This window comes from Sinocyclocheilus rhinocerous, unplaced genomic scaffold (genome assembly GCF_001515625.1).
Source record: "Sinocyclocheilus rhinocerous isolate Xijiao unplaced genomic scaffold, SAMN03320098_v1.1 scaffold1131, whole genome shotgun sequence".
NCBI lineage: Eukaryota > Metazoa > Chordata > Actinopteri > Cypriniformes > Cyprinidae > Sinocyclocheilus > Sinocyclocheilus rhinocerous.
Window position 1 is genome coordinate 806,924 of NW_015638568.1, and position 15,767 is coordinate 822,690.

The 15,767-nt window shown below is 40.4% G+C and overlaps 1 protein-coding gene across 4 annotated transcripts in view; it reads right to left on the bottom strand.

Moving 5' to 3' along the window:
- Window positions 1–6,770: 6,770 nt before the first annotated feature.
- The window catches only part of LOC107749812 (serine/threonine-protein kinase MARK2-like), a 61,198-nt gene continuing 52,201 nt past the window's right edge, over window positions 6,771–15,767 (bottom strand). For 3 of the 4 annotated variants that reach the window (XM_016564997.1, XM_016564995.1, XM_016564996.1), the window contains 2 exons: window positions 9,777–9,812; window positions 6,771–8,105 (listed from right to left, as the gene is read on the bottom strand). In XM_016564997.1, the coding sequence (XP_016420483.1) occupies window positions 7,679–8,105; window positions 9,777–9,812 (463 nt within the window). In that variant the 3' untranslated portion in view covers window positions 6,771–7,678. Of the gene's footprint in view, window positions 8,106–9,776; window positions 9,813–13,071; window positions 14,308–15,767 lie in introns of those variants that run through there. The other variant, XM_016564999.1, reaches the window with a different exon arrangement.

Genomic DNA, 15,767 nt, shown 5'->3' on the forward strand with positions numbered 1-15,767 from the left:
GAGTGTTCTGAAGTGCACCTGGTGTCAGGAAACTGGGAAATTGTGTACAGTCACTCTCCCAGTGAAGAGCCATGTTGATAGAATCTTACTGGGTGAAGCAGTTTTTGTTGTTTGTATAATTATGTCTTTAAGATATTGTTAGGTAGTGAATTTATGTAGTACTAGTTAATATTGACTAAGCACTAAGTGATGCAAAATACTTGATTTTTTTTCGTTGCAACTTGGAATACACTGATTTCATCTTGCTCTTAAAGGAACAAACACAGAGGCATCAAAACACTAAAGATGATTCCGGAGGAAGCTCGTGCAAGAGTTCTCGTTTCTTTCAAAATGTTGTATGTATGTGAGAACTGTTTACATGTGACCTGGATTTGCTTGTGACTATTTTTGTTTTAGATTTTTTTTCAAAATAAAGTGAAAAATGACCAAATTAGTTTGTTGTTATTCTGCAGATATTTTACATGCAAGACACTTACTAGACCCGACCAGTAGGTGATACAGTATGTTTGAAATATGTCCCAACCAGGGGCCTGTACCATGATGGTAGTTAAAGGATTAGAGGATTCGTTTTGTGTGGGCAAAACCAAACCAGTGCACTCAGGCTTTGTTGGTATCATGATGACGATGATCAATTTTTTTCTGTCAACTCAGGCTTGGATCGTGAGTTTATGGAGCATGTGCAAACAAAAGCATGATATCAGTAACAAATAGCCAATCACAGATAATCTGCGGTTCGCGTCTCGTGAGAGAGACAGTCATTCACTTTTCTGCCAAAGATCAATACAAATATAAACAAAGATTAGATATAAACAATTTAATCTCATTTACACAGCAAGAAGAAAAGAGCTGTCCATGAAATAGGACAACTAAAAGAATACGTGCAAGTGAAAGTTGTGAAGATCTTAGTTTATATAGTTCATTATATATATACAGTGGGTACGGAAAGTATTCAGACCCCCTTAAATTTTTCACTCTTTGTTATATTGCAGCCATTTGCTAAAATCATTTAAGTTAATTTTTTTTCCTCATTAATGTACACACAGCACCCCATATTGACAGAAAAACACAGAATTGTTGACATTTTTGCAGATTTATTAAAAAAAAAGAAAAACTGAAATATCACATAGTCCTAAGTATTCAGACCCTTTGCTCAGTACTTGTCAGAATTGTTGGTAACCTTGGTAAATAGGATCAAAGAAGGCTGTGAAAATAAATCTGCATTGTTAATCCTTTTGATCTTTTATTTTAAAAAATCACAAAAATCTAACCTTTCATTGGAGAATAAGAATTTAAAATTGGGGGGAAATATCATTATGAAATAAATGTTTTTTCTCAAATACACGTTGGACCCAATTACTGGTACCCCTAGAAATTCTTATGAGTAAAATAGATCTGAAATATATTACCATTCATATTCACAATTTTGAGCACACCAGGGTGATTATGAACATGAAATTATCCAGCCATGGCTTCCTGTTTCACAGGAATATAAATAGGAGGGAAAACAAAGGCCAAATTCCAAATTAATCACCCATTACAATCAGAAAAACCAAAGAATATATTTCTGATGTGCAGCAAAGGATAACTGAGCTTCACAAATTAGTGAAGTGGCTTTAAGAAAAGTGCTAGAGCAGTGAAAATTCCCAGTTCCACCATCAGGGCAATAATTAAGAAGTTCCAATCAACAGAAAATGTTATGAATCTGCCTGGAAGAGGACGTGTGTCTATATCGTCCTAATGCACGGTGAGGAGAGTTTGAGTGGCTAAAGGCTCTAAGGACCACAGCTGGAGAATTGCAGAAAAAGGTTGAGTTTCGGGGTCAGAAAACCTTATAATAAATGATCAAACAGCACCTACTTCACCACATGTTGTTTGGGAGGGCTTCAAGAAAAAAATCAAGAAAAGAAAATGCTTTCACCAAAAAACAATCCCCAGCATATTCTGTTGTCAGACACGACTGGAACTTCAAATGGGACTGGATTCTATGGTCAGATGTTTATTAAAAATTAGCTTTTTAGCAACAAACACTCAAGATGGGTTTGGTGCACACAGGGATAAAAAATACCCCATGTGTACAATGAAATATAGTGCTGTATTTTTAATGTTGTGGGCCTATATTTCTGCTGGAGGTCCTGGACATCTTGTTTAGATACATGGCATCTTTGATTCTATTAAATACCAACAGATAAAAAAATCAATAAGTGACTGACTCCAAGTGGTTTGGCGCAAACTAAACTGAAACTTACCTGACTAGCCAGCTAAACTGGCTTCATGGTAAAGGCCCCAGATGTTATGACATTTTTTAGTAATTTTTAGAAATCGGAAACAAGTGACTAACACGATGTTGGTTTAGACATACACATGAGAGTTTTGTGTGTGTTGAGTGTTTTCAGGTGTGGTGTTAGTAACTTGCAGAGTTAGAGATACGAGATGTCAGTCAGGTTTTTAGCTGCAGTTACTGTGTTCCTCCGGAGCTGCTCCCGCCAGTTTTGTGGTCTGCGCGTGACTCAAACTGTTCGCTCCTCTTCTCAAGTATAAGTAAAAGCTGCTGTCGGATCCCTTTTGAACGGTCTTACCTGTTGCGTTGCTGACGCTTATGGGGATACTCCTGTTTACTCTGATATTGAAGCCTGATTTGTTCACGTTTGTGTAACTGCATGAACCAATGGCGCTTTAACCCTCCAAAAGGGGAGTAGCCGACAGATATAGAAGTCGGCTCTAAGCGCCATTTCTTTAGAATTTTTCTCCTTCAATGACAAAGATCATCTCCTCTATGTCTCTGCAAGCAAGAACCCGAAGAAGCAGCTCAGCGTGCTCATGCGCCACTTCCTGCCCAAGCGCTTCAGCCCCATAGAATGAGGTTACTCGCTCCAGTTCGCACGCAGGCCACTTCGCTTCAGAGGCATTATTCAAACTTCAGTACAGGACAACAATGCTCACGTTCTCCGGTCTGAAGTGCAAACTCTGCTTGCAGAAGGAACCTTCCTCTAGCGAACAGCAAGTCAGGCTTTTACAGCCGCTACTTCCTTGTTCCCAAGAAAAATGGGACTTTACGAAGTGCACGGCTGCAGCTCTTTCCCCTCTGAGACAGATGGGAATCCACATTGTTAATTACCTAGACGATTGGCTGGTCTTAGCCAGATCGGAACAGGAACTCATCGATCACAGGTCTCTGCTGCTCAGCCACCTAGAGTGGCTTGGGCTAATAAATATTTTAGCCAAGAGCTCTCTATCTCCAAGCGAGTAGTCTTCCCTGGGACAATTATCGATTCTGCCCAAATGCGGGCATGAATTACGTCAGAATGCTGCCTGACTGGTTCAGTGGCTAGCGGCGTCATTCAAACTGGGGACCTCATGTCCCCTCTGGGCTTTCCAGAGGATGTCCGGCCCTTATGTCGGCCGCTTCCTCTGTGATTCGACTGGGCCTGCTTCACATCCGGCCCCTCCAGTTTTGGCTCAAAGCCCATGTCCCGTGACACCTGGGACATTTTTATCTCAAGGTAACCCACCGCTGCATCAGAGCGGTGGCCCCTTGGAAAACTCCTCGCCTGCTTCAATCAGGCATCCCGTTGGGACTGACCTCTATGAGGAAGGTGGTCACGACAGATGCCTCCAACTCGGGTTGGGGAGCTCTGTACGACGGCAGACCAGCGTTTGGCTCCTGGTCAAACCTGGAGCAACGCTTACACATCAATTGCCTCAAGGGTTTTTCTAGCCCTTAAAACCTTCCGGCCTACGGGGGCACCACGTCCAGGTCCATTCAAACAACATGACTGTGGTAGCCTTTATCAATCACCAAGCGACCTCAGGTCACGCTCCCTTCACAGGTTTGCTTGAGGCCTATTCTTATGGGCACAAGACAAACTCCTCTCGCTGAGAGCAGTTCATGTGCTGGGCAGACTGAACCAAGGGGCAGACATGCTGTCCAGGTATAATGTGGCTCCAGGAGAATGGAGACTACATCCCCAAACAGTTCAAATGATCTGATATGTCTTCGGCTTGGCAGAGGTGGACTGCCCAATTTATTTTTCGAAGCAGCGAGATGCCTTGGCCCACGATTGGCCCAGTGCTCGCTTGTATGCCTTCCCCCCGGTTGGAGGAATCAGATGTGGTTCCCAGAGTTGATTCAGCTGCAATCGGCAGCCACTTGGCCGATACCACTGAGGAAGGACCTTCTCTCGCAAGCAAAGGGCATGATTTGGCATCCCCGGCCAGAGCTGTGGAGCCGTCATCGTGCAACGTATCCTATGTGCTAACCTTTTTACAAGAGCTGCTGGACAAGGGGCACACCCCTTCCATGCTCAAACTATATGTGGCAGCCATCACGGCGAATCATTCATTCGTGGGTGGCCTGTCAGTTGTTAGAAACGACCTAGTCATTAAGTTTCTGAGGGGAGCTCGGAGATTGAATCCGCCTCGCCCTCATACTGTGCTGACTTGGGACTTATTTATAGTACTCAGGGCAAAAAGGGGCCCTAACTTTGAGTCGCTCCAGTGACGTTCAGTGACGCAGGTAGTGACGATTCTCTGCGGTCAATCAGTGATCAGCAGAGTTTACACGTCACATTTTGGTAACGGTACGATTCACTTGGAACCTCAGCCGAAGTGGTACTAAAAAAAGTACCAGGTACTGTACCCAGTAGAAAACCCCCCGAAAGTGAAACGTACCGTGCCGTACCATGCAGTGGAAAAGCGCCATTAGAGTGTATGTTGAGCGCTCTGGCCCGTTTAGGCACTCAGAGCAGCTCTTTGTATGCTTTGGAGGCCGTTCTAAAAGGCTGCCGGTTACAAAGCAGAGACTCACTGGATAGTTGATGCTATAGCCCTGGCTATCTCAGCGGGCTTGCAGTGTCCTATAGGTGTGTGAGCCCACTCCACCAGAGGAATGGCCTCCTCCGGGGCGTGGTCCAGCGGGATTTCTATTGGTGATATTTGTGCAGACCATTTGTGCTGGTCGTCACAGTCTACCTTCCCTAGATTTTATAACTTGGACGTGGCTTCGTTCTGCACTTGCTTTTAGCACAGCGCTATTGGATGTGTTCCCCATAAGCGTCAGCGACACAGTGGGAGAGACCATTCGAAAGGGAACGCTCCGGATACTAATGAGATAAAGGAATGAGCATTGCGTAGGCTGCCGTGCTATAAAGCTGTACGCGAATCGATGACTGTCACTTCATTCGAAAGATTCTGACTAAATGGCACGTAGAGCCGACTTATATAGCAGTCGGCTCCTCCCCTTTTGGCACGTTGAAGCGCCATTGGTTCATGCAGTTACACGAATGTGAGCAAATCAGGCTTCAGTATCAGAGTAAACAGGAGTTTCCCCATAAGCGTCAGCGATGCAATGCTCGTTCCCTTATCTAAGGGAACCGAGGATACATTAGTAACCGGAGCGATAATTAAGATTTGACAGATAAAACGTCACCTCTATGATATAACTTTCCAAAGTAATAGATGTCGCCATGTTTATATTTTTATATAATTGTCACTATTGTTGCAGATGATATTCACGCCTAGTGTGTGAGCATGGCGTGAATTACACGGATTGTATAATTTCTTTATTTTTTTTCTTTCTTTTAGTTCCTCAAAAAGATTGGAAAGCCCTGGTTTAGGACAAAAAAAAAATCTACATTAAAAAATATCTATATTAACTTGTGGCACCTGGTAAGGACACAATTATTACTATATGCCAATTACAAGCAAGTATATCAAGAGAATAGCAATCAAACATACCTTCAGAGATGCCAAAAATAGGTATTTTAAACGTCAGAACATACTGCATCAGTTTAATACAGTCAGCTTGAATTTAATTGTTTTATTACTATCATTGATCATAATCATCTTTGCACAAAAAGGAAAAAAAAAAGCATTTGGTGTATTTCTATGCAAACCCCCCTAACCCAAAGTGTCTGACACAAATAATAAAATTACAGCAACAAAAAACTTGTGTGAATAAAAATAATCAACCCTGAAGATAAACAAACAATACTTAAGATAATTGGAACCCCAGCACCTTGAACAAATGATCATTTGTGAGAACAGCAAAGTACATGACAAAAAAAGATAATCATTATTTTCTATGAAGATATAAAACACACATGTGCACACAGTTGTCCCCCAAACTGGTGACAGACTTCCTAACCCCCTTCCTCTTTACACAACAACAGAGGTGACAGTGCACCTGATGTCAACTAGAGGATGCATGCAAGCATGTACAGCTCAGCAGAAATGGATGGAAACACACTGACTCTCTAGCTCATAATGAGTGTACCTTTTTGCTCTCTCTTTTATGCAGAAAATTCTGCAGGTTGATTCCCGTCTGCTCAAACTACTGATCTGCTTGTGCGAGAATGACATCCAAACTGATTTCAATAGATGAAAATGATAATGCCAACAAAATATTGGAATTAACAGAACGCCAATATTTGACTCTTCATGGCAGGTACTTTTTGTCTCAAGGCTACGTATTAATAGTCTCTGCATTGAATATGAAACTAAGCAAGCCTTTTGGTTATTCAGATACGACACTCCATCTCTCATACACACATACACATTCAATCACGACACATTTTCTTAAAGAGTGTACCATCAAATGCGTAACGCCAAAAAGCCACCCGCAGACGATACTGAGGTGGAAAGTTCTTGGCTTGAACCATGAAAGGTGTTTGATGCAAAGAACAACTCGACATCAGTTCTTTAGTCATGAAAATGGCATGGGAATGATTAGTTGCATGGATTGAGTCCTTTTAATGTCTTTTCCAGTGACTTTATTTTTTTGTTTAAGTGCGAGGAGAGTACTTGCTGGCCCATAATCCTTTGCAACAAAGTGGGGCGAGAGTGTGAAAGGTTCAGTGGGAGTCATGTGGTGCTTTTTCAGACATTCTTTTTACGAAGGCATAGCACGATCAATAACACGAGACCACAAAAAAAAAAAAAAAAATTGTTTTTCCTAGGAATAATATTAAAACATAATCATTGGTAAATACAACAATGAAACACTTAATTTCTATAAGAAAATAAAAAGGCAACAGAAATTCACCCATTCCAGTGCAGCAAATCTAAACCCAGCCGATTAAGAATTAAAATCACCTTAACCTAGAATTTACAGTTCTCTCAATATTGATCAAGTTCTGGCCCTTACTGAACAATGGTGAGGTGTAACCCTGTCGATAGAATAAGAGGAAGAAATAAACACAGAGAGAGAGTGTGTCTCTCTTAAGGAGGCACAAACATCAGTCCCAAACTGCCCACCTCCACCCTGTGAATACTTTAGTTTCTCACGTCAATGGCCACCCCTCTTTCAAGTTTGGCGTTTTAAGCTCTGTCCGTTTCAATAGGCAATAGGTGCATTTGTGTGTGAGTGTACGAAGAGACCGAAATTAGTTCAAAATTAATTTTCAGCAGAAACAAACCATGTTGCGACTTGTCGCCTCTCTGAATTGAACATATTCAGGACAATGAACCAAGAACCTGCAGAGTTTACTCTTCCAAAACTCCTCAATGAGCAGGGCCAGTGTGCTATTTTTTTCCCCCGTTTGTATGAATCTGATCTTATATCTCTCTCTATACCTACCCATACCAGCAGGTTGTGTTTGAGCAATACGATCCTCACTCATCCCTGTTCAGAGACTCTTTAATATGCTACTTTTCACTTGCATTTTCTCATCTCTTTCTCCTCTCACAGTTTCAGCTCATTGGCAATTTTGGAGGCGATGTTTTTGAAGGCAATAGACGTCCCGGATATCCTCTTGAAGCGCACACCATTAAGTGAGAGGCGGGGCAGCTTGCACACCTCCATCTCCCATTGGACGAAGTCGTCACGGGCGGGGTTACCGGCCATGCACAGCAGCATGTAGCGCTCGCGCAGCTCGTACTCGCAGCTGTTGGCGTCGAGAACCTTCCGAATCTCCTTCATCATCTCACCGGGCTCCATGGAAGACGTGGTCTTCATGCTCCAGGTGAAGCGGAGGGAGCGAGGCTTCGCCTGGTCTTTAAGCGAGGACACGGGAGGAGTCCCGTCCCCCGGGGTGGAGGAAGAGTCTTTGTTGTCGTCTTCCGGCCCTACGCTGGTCTTCTCTGACTTCTCTGCGCTGCTGAGCATAGATCTGTAGAGACAGGGATGGAGAGAGAAGGATGGAGGTGGGGGAGGTTGAGAGAATGTCAGTAGGGGGTGAATAAGGACAGAAAGGAAGGAACGAGAGAACAAAGAGGATGTAGGAAGGTGCGTGGGAGAAAAGTGAGAAATCGTTGAGAGACAAAAAGGAGGGTTGAGGGAAATTGAGGGTGTTGAAGAAAGAGAGAGAAAGGATGAGGCAGTGGACATGGTTGGAGAGAGACATACGGCAATAAACAACTGGAAACGTTGCAGAGGAAAGCATGCATGCATCTGTTCATGTGCAAAATGATGTGGCGCAAACACATGGAACAGTGAAAGGCTTCTGCTTCAAGTGAACACCTTTCATTTAGGCAGTCTAGTATCTGCCGTGCTAAGGATGTGAAGTCACACCTCACATGCTTAAAGTAGAAATTGGAAGTTTTATTGACTCTCGAGTGAATATGACAGTTGAGGGAAGCCCGAGCCTGTTAGTTTCACTCTGAGGCTTTAAGAAGCTCTAAATCTCCCTCTCATATTTTTATCCCTAAGAAGACTAAATATGATTTGGTTTGTTCAAATGACTTAATGTTGCTCAGTGACAAAAGCAGAATTAGGTTCAGCTGGGTAATTGGACAGTATGCTAGTCAAAATCAAGAATTCTTAAAGCTGCCTTTAAGTCCTGCTGGGAATTCTGCCGTGTGATTTTATTTGGTAAAAATTATGCTTTGGTCAATTTTATATTTCAGGAAGATTTTTACTACAACAAAATGAAGAATGCACATTAGGTGTTTAATTGATAGCAGCACAACTGTTTTACATTGACAATAAGAAACTGTACTGATATTTCACAATATTACTGTTTTTAACCATATTTTTGATCAAATAAATACAGCCTTGGTGAACATTAGAAACTTATCAAAAAAACTTACTGACTCCAAACTTTCGAACAGTAGTGTATGTACTTCAAAACTGATGTGCTTTTATGTAAAGAGTATTTTCAGTCAAACTTCATTACTATTCTTCATCTGCAGTACCCAAAATGCCTACAAACCTAATTGTGCCATAAAACCCCATATATCATTGATTGTATCAGGATTCTTTAATTGAAACAAAGTCAGGAAAACCCACCTGTAGTTATATTATTATGGTGGTGCCTATGCATGCTAAACTCATAAACATGATCGTATGACTTGAAGGCAGCATTACATTGCTATGATTTGCAATATTTGACCTTAATACAATATTAGTACGTCTTTTGGTTCCTGTACATGGTGATGCTCACAGTATCTGAGACAAAGTGCAAGTCCGAATTGAGAAGTAGTGCAGAGGTGTTCACAGAATTAAAGATTTGATTATTATAAGCGGTCCCTAGTCAGATAACACAAGCAGAAAACTTTCAACTGTGTATGCGTTTGCCATGTAGAAACAGAGAGACAGGCAGTAGTCGGAAATTTATTCATTGTAAACACAAACTTAAAAAACAAATTATGAATCAACTAAACACACACACACTATCATCCACACACTCCAATTAATCCTCCAATTAAATCCCACTGGGTAACTACTAATATTTGTTAAAAAACAATTATCAACCATTTAAAAGCCCATTTGCTGCCCAATTACACCTCCTAAAGATCTACTGATTAGGTCTGATGAAGAAATCCTTATGTTTTGTTCTCACCTGATCCCCTCCTCTCGACCCTCTCCCTCATAGGGGCTCCTCGAAAAAAATTCAAGAGTTTAGTCTTAGTCTGAGTTCTAGTTTAACTCATTCAGTACAGAGATCAGGAAGGGGAAGGACTGTCTAGCACCACATGAGATTATGAAATCATTTACCCCTCCAGAACCACCACATTCCACTGATTCACTTGTTCATTCCTATTTTACAACTAATTTCAATTCTATTTATGTAGTGTATCATCTGTAGCCTCCTGCCCACAAAAGAATCACAGCAGTGATGATCTACATTCAGTACAACAGCATAGTATCCTGTGTGATATTGCTTTGATATATTATTATTTTTCACAAAAAAAAAAGATCAAAATACAGTTATTGAGCCGATCTACTGTGCATGTGTAATGCCAATGAACAGATGAATCAGACAGACTGCTTCAGTAACATGAAGTGGGGTGGAATGATGTAGTTCTGTCCAAGATCTCTAAAGGATTCTACAGAGCCCCATCACCATGGTAACTACTCACATCCAACAGTCACCTGCCCCTATAGTCTGTCTGGCCGAGCACACAAGCATCCCGAACACGCCACCAGACACACAAACAGACAAACAGGCCCTTAGCAAACTGACAATACTGTCAGAGCCCTTCTGCTAAGAGTCATAAGAAAACAGCACACAGAGCACAGAAACACACCAACTCAGTCACATGGACAGACAGTGAGACAATGAAAGAAACAGCTCAGGACTTTGTTAGCGCATCATGGTTAAAAATCAAATGGTTAAAAACGAGCAAAGCAGCATTTATGTTGTTTAAAGCACTGAAAAAAACCCATGAACCATTAAATTTGACGAATCCTGCAAAAAAACAATTGGTCACCAACAGGTATGAATCACAAAATACAGGCTTCAGGTTTGACCACCAGAGGGCGCAAAGACATATTTCCTTCAATAAACTGCTCGCTTACGCCCTCTGTTGGTCTCTAAAACGATATAAGCACCTCACATCACTTTAAGTTACTAAAACATGAACAGCTTATCAACATAATCATGTCAATGGAAGAAAATATCTTTGTTAATTAAAACTCCATGTTTTGTGCAAGTGGCCCAAGTGGTTAGTGACTTCAGACAGATGGTGACGTCCATTCACCAGGTGCCTGTGTGTGAGTGAGTCATCCGTCAAACAGATTCTGACAATGCCGCATAAATAGAGCGAGCGAGAGAGAGAGAAGTGCGATGGGGAAAGTTCGGTTTTAGGTGTTTGAGAAGGACAAAGCCTGACAGCTGGCCGGTCTCAGCTTCTGTAGCTATTGTCATTGTTAATGAGCAAGTGAAAGAGAGAGAGAGAGAGAGAGCGAGAGCGAGAGCGAGAGAGAGAGAGGAAACGCATCTGAAGACGTTCTGCACAAGATAACCATTATTTATCCATCAGTCTTTGTCATCCCTTTAACCTTTTTTCCTTTTACATTTCCAGCTCAGAAAATGCTAAAAAAAATACCTGACATTAACATTTACTATCTCTATCATCTTTATCTTTAATGGTAGATTGTCTTTAGCATAACAACATACTTACTAGAAATTACATTTACATGATCATAATTAATAATAATTGCTAACAGTATTTTGTTTCCCATTTTTTGCTCAGCTATTCAATCGATGACTTCCTCTATGAGTCAAAATGAGGAAGACATGGTGTAAACAACTTGTGCCAAAACAATTGCGACATACACTACCGTTCAAAAGTTGTATGTTCACCTTATGCTCACCAAGGCTGCATTTATTTGATAAAAAATACAACAAACAGTAATACTGTGAAATATTATTACGTTTTCTATTAGAATATATTTTAAAATGTAATTTATTCCTCTGATGGCAAAGCTGAATTTTTAGCAGCCAGAACGGCAGGTTTCAGTTTCACATTACGAAATCATATAGAACTACTCTTTCAAAAAACCATACAGGCCCAAAACTTTTGAACAACAGTGTATGCAAAAAAACTGTGCTTGTGGATTTCTTTTTCCATGACACCATATCCTATTAGGTGTCTTAATTTTGACATCAGGTCCTGTTATCAAAGCCCTGTGTTATTCGAGCAGGCAGAGACACTGGTCACACAGAATCTGGGACACACAGGTGAGATCACCAGGTAAACTGACAGGGAGGGAAAATAAAAGGATGGAGAGGGGGAGGATAGGCACTGGGTGTTACTGTGGAAAGTTGAGGACGGTGGTGTTTTTAGGGCTGAAGTTGGTCGTTAGTGCACACAAAATAAACAACCAGAAAAAAAGGGGCCAATCACAGAACACACTGAGGGATGTAGACAAGGAACAATGAAAGGGAAATAAAAAGGTCAAAACAAGCCTTAAACAAAGGGGGGGTCAGAGTCATCATTGCCTACCTTCTGGGGAATCTGAGTGACAGATTTCTACAAAACAAAAGTAAAAGAAAAAAAGAAGAAAAAAAGGAAAGAAATGTATATATGTAAATTGAAGAGCAAAAAAGCAAATGAAAATGTCAAAGTGGTCGGGTTGCCCTGGACACAGCAACAATCAGTCTGGGGTTATTTGATGGGTTATCTGTTTAAACTGTACAGAATGAGCAAATAACATTAGTAATCTGGGTCACTGCATGCAATTAAACTATTAAGTCAATTATTAACACTTATAAAAGGGTTGGAATGCTTACACAAACTAAGTAGAGTTAAACCGCCTAATCTGAAGTATTGTTAAAGCCAACATGAAATCAAAACTGACCCAATTGGCTTGATTCATGGCACAGTAAGACTAGAAATTTAGCATCTGTGCACAGTTAATCATTGCAAATTACACTTAAGAAAAATAAATCGTCTTCATAACTTTTCATCATCTAGCTCCACCTCTGAAATGACTAACTTTCATGACTGGTTTTGGCCACGCAGGTGGTGAAAATAACATTAACCAATAGCCAGTAGTTATTGTTTCAGACATACTGTTGTAGATAATGCAGCCTTGCCAATAAAAAAAATCTAGCCAAATGTTAAAGTAATTTTATATGTTTTTATGTTAAAAGTAATTTCATAGCCTATTACATTAATATACACTACCGTTCAAAAGTTTGAGGTTGGTAAGATTTTTATTGAAGTCTCGTATGCTCATCAAGGCAGCAGGTATGTGTTCAATAATACAGTAAAAACAGCAATATTGATAAATATTACAATTTTAAAATAACTTTATTTTAATATATTTCAAAAATCAGTTTATTCCTGTGCTGGCAAAACCGAATTTTCAGCAGTCATTTCTCCAGTCTTCAGTGTCACATGATCCTTCAGAAATATGCTGATTTGGTGCTCAAGAATCTTTGTGACCCAAACATATGAACGGTAGTATAATAAATGTTACAGATATTATATATATATTCAACAGTAAATCTGAAACAGAGGCATTATCACTGAGGTATAACCAGATGCTCATATTCAGGCCTGGCCCCATTTTGGCATGTAAAGCCCATTTTTCACAATCCAAATTCTAATATTCTGTTTCATTTAGAAAAATGTCATATTACAGAAGTAAAATGGGTTTGCGAATGCCATTTCATGTTGACCTTAAGAAAGGATGTTTACATTCATTTATTAAAACGCACAAATCTTGTTCATGTCGAACCATTCCCACACTGGCTTGAACGTATACACAAAAGGACACAAAAACAAACAGATACACACAGACATATAGAAAACGTCATCTGTCATTTCACCCTTTCCTTTTGAAATCTGAAACTGAACAGATATGAAAGACTAATACTGAACATGTAGGTGTTCTTAAGTTCCTCAAAGTGTAACAGAGATTTTTCATCTAGCAGGTTAAACATGAGTTTTGTGCTTTTAAAAAAAATGTAGCAATATAGCACAATGTAAGTTTTTTGTAAACTGGCACTAGTGAGTGAATGCCAAGGTGTCCCCTCCACAAGTATTTATAGAGCAGGGGAATGCAATACCTCAGCTGTTACCAAGGATACTGTCGCTACGGAGGTGCGGAAAAGGTAGATATGTGTGCTGGAACTTGGAGACAGAGATGATGAAACTGATGAGAAATCTGCATGTGTTTAAATGAGCTGAGATTCGTGTTGAGATTATGGGTACTGACAGCACTTTGAAGGCCTGACCTTGCGGGTGAAATTATGACAATACACAATACCCTGTTGAACATTGTTTTGCTAGAACAAATCCACTAGTGAAGCTGTTTGATCACAGATGGACAACCAACCAGCATACTAACTGAATATAATGACAGACACCTATGAAATAACCCTCAGCAGGCGGCGTGAGAATGTGCTGATGTGTTCACTTTGTCTTCAATTATCTTTCTGTTATTTTTCATCATCACCTAATCGATCTTTAACTGACAAAAATACCCGACATTCATGCTCACCCCCCCACGCTCAGCCACAATTGGGCTTCTTGGGCTGTTAACACCTCCCAAAATCAGTGACTTCCCCTGTCATTGCCCCAGCTCCATGTCAATCTACTGATTTATCTAACACTCTTTCTCTTAATGATTTATCTCACCTGCGCACAAACTTGGAGGTGAACTTGCTGAAGATGCCGGAAGCCGCGGGTCGTCGTTGTTGGCTGTTGCCGTGGGAGAGGGAAGGGGAGGCGGGGGCTCCGTGGTAAGGAGAACCCTGTTGGTCCCGTGCGCACCGCTGCTGGCCGAGGTGGAAGGTGTTGCGGGTGGGCACCCCTCTAGGGAAATTGGTACGGTCCGTCCCAGCTGCGCTGCTGATATTGTGGGCTGATGGGGAAGCACCAGGTGCTCTCTGTGGGGGATCACTGTGACAAAGTAATTTTTCCCCAAACAAAAGGAAACAAATCAAGATGAGGACATGGCAGGATCAGTAGCAAAATTAAAACATTTAAATATATTTACTTTACATATTTTTTTTAAATAAAATTGATTTCAATAAATATTTAAATGCATTTGAAATGTTTTCTATTTTAAAATGGACATTATATAAATAAAAAATAACCATTTATTTTACACTGTCTTTGTCACACATTAGGTATTACAGTAAATTATACATAATTATATGCATAAGTACGTTGTTAATTAATATTACTCAGTTTTAAATGTGCAATTACACTATAACAATGACACTGTAAAATAAGCTGTAACCTAAAAATAAAAGTAAAAATCAAATAACATAAAAAAAATAAAATACTTTTTAAAACATTACAAATGAAATAAAATATAAAAAATATGGACATGGAAGGTTGATTTACACTACATGTGTCTGCAGAAAGAATAGCATATAATGGGTGTTTCAAACCTAATGTGTGAATATGAAAAATACTTGATTTATGCATTCATGAAACACATAAAATCCTATTTAACTTCAAAATACAGATTTAAATTATGGTAAACCAATGGTTAAAGTATCAGGAGCTCTGTTCTGGCTTTTGCAGAGCTCAAGTAACTTATATTATGTCATCTCAAAATAATGAGAACACAGACATATCTCTGGCCCAATGCATAGACATTTAATCCGTCATATCACACACACAGTAATTTGTGTGTGTGTGCGCGCAGTGAAGCAGCACACCTCCCCCATAGCTGTCCTTTCTGCACACTGTCTGTGAAAATCTCACCCAACCATGTTAGGTCCATGCCAACATCTGTTTAAGTGCCAACCAGTGTAGTAGAACCTAGCCAGAACCAGTCGCCAACTGGCACAAGCACAGCCAGCGAGGTCACATGACTATGGGTAACTGAACCCGCCAAAGCTAGAACACAAAACACTGTCCATCCACTTCAGCCAGGAAGTGAAGTGTGCTGGACCCATCTCAGAAACATAGCTGTGTTTGGATTAACAAACTATGATCTGCTCTATACACAGGCACCACATTATCATCTCATTTAGGGACATGTTTATAGCTCCTGATTTGACATGGTTACACACACTGGTCTGCTTCTAGAAAGTAAAAACTTTTAAAGATTCTTTTACAGCCAACATGAAATCAAATTCAAC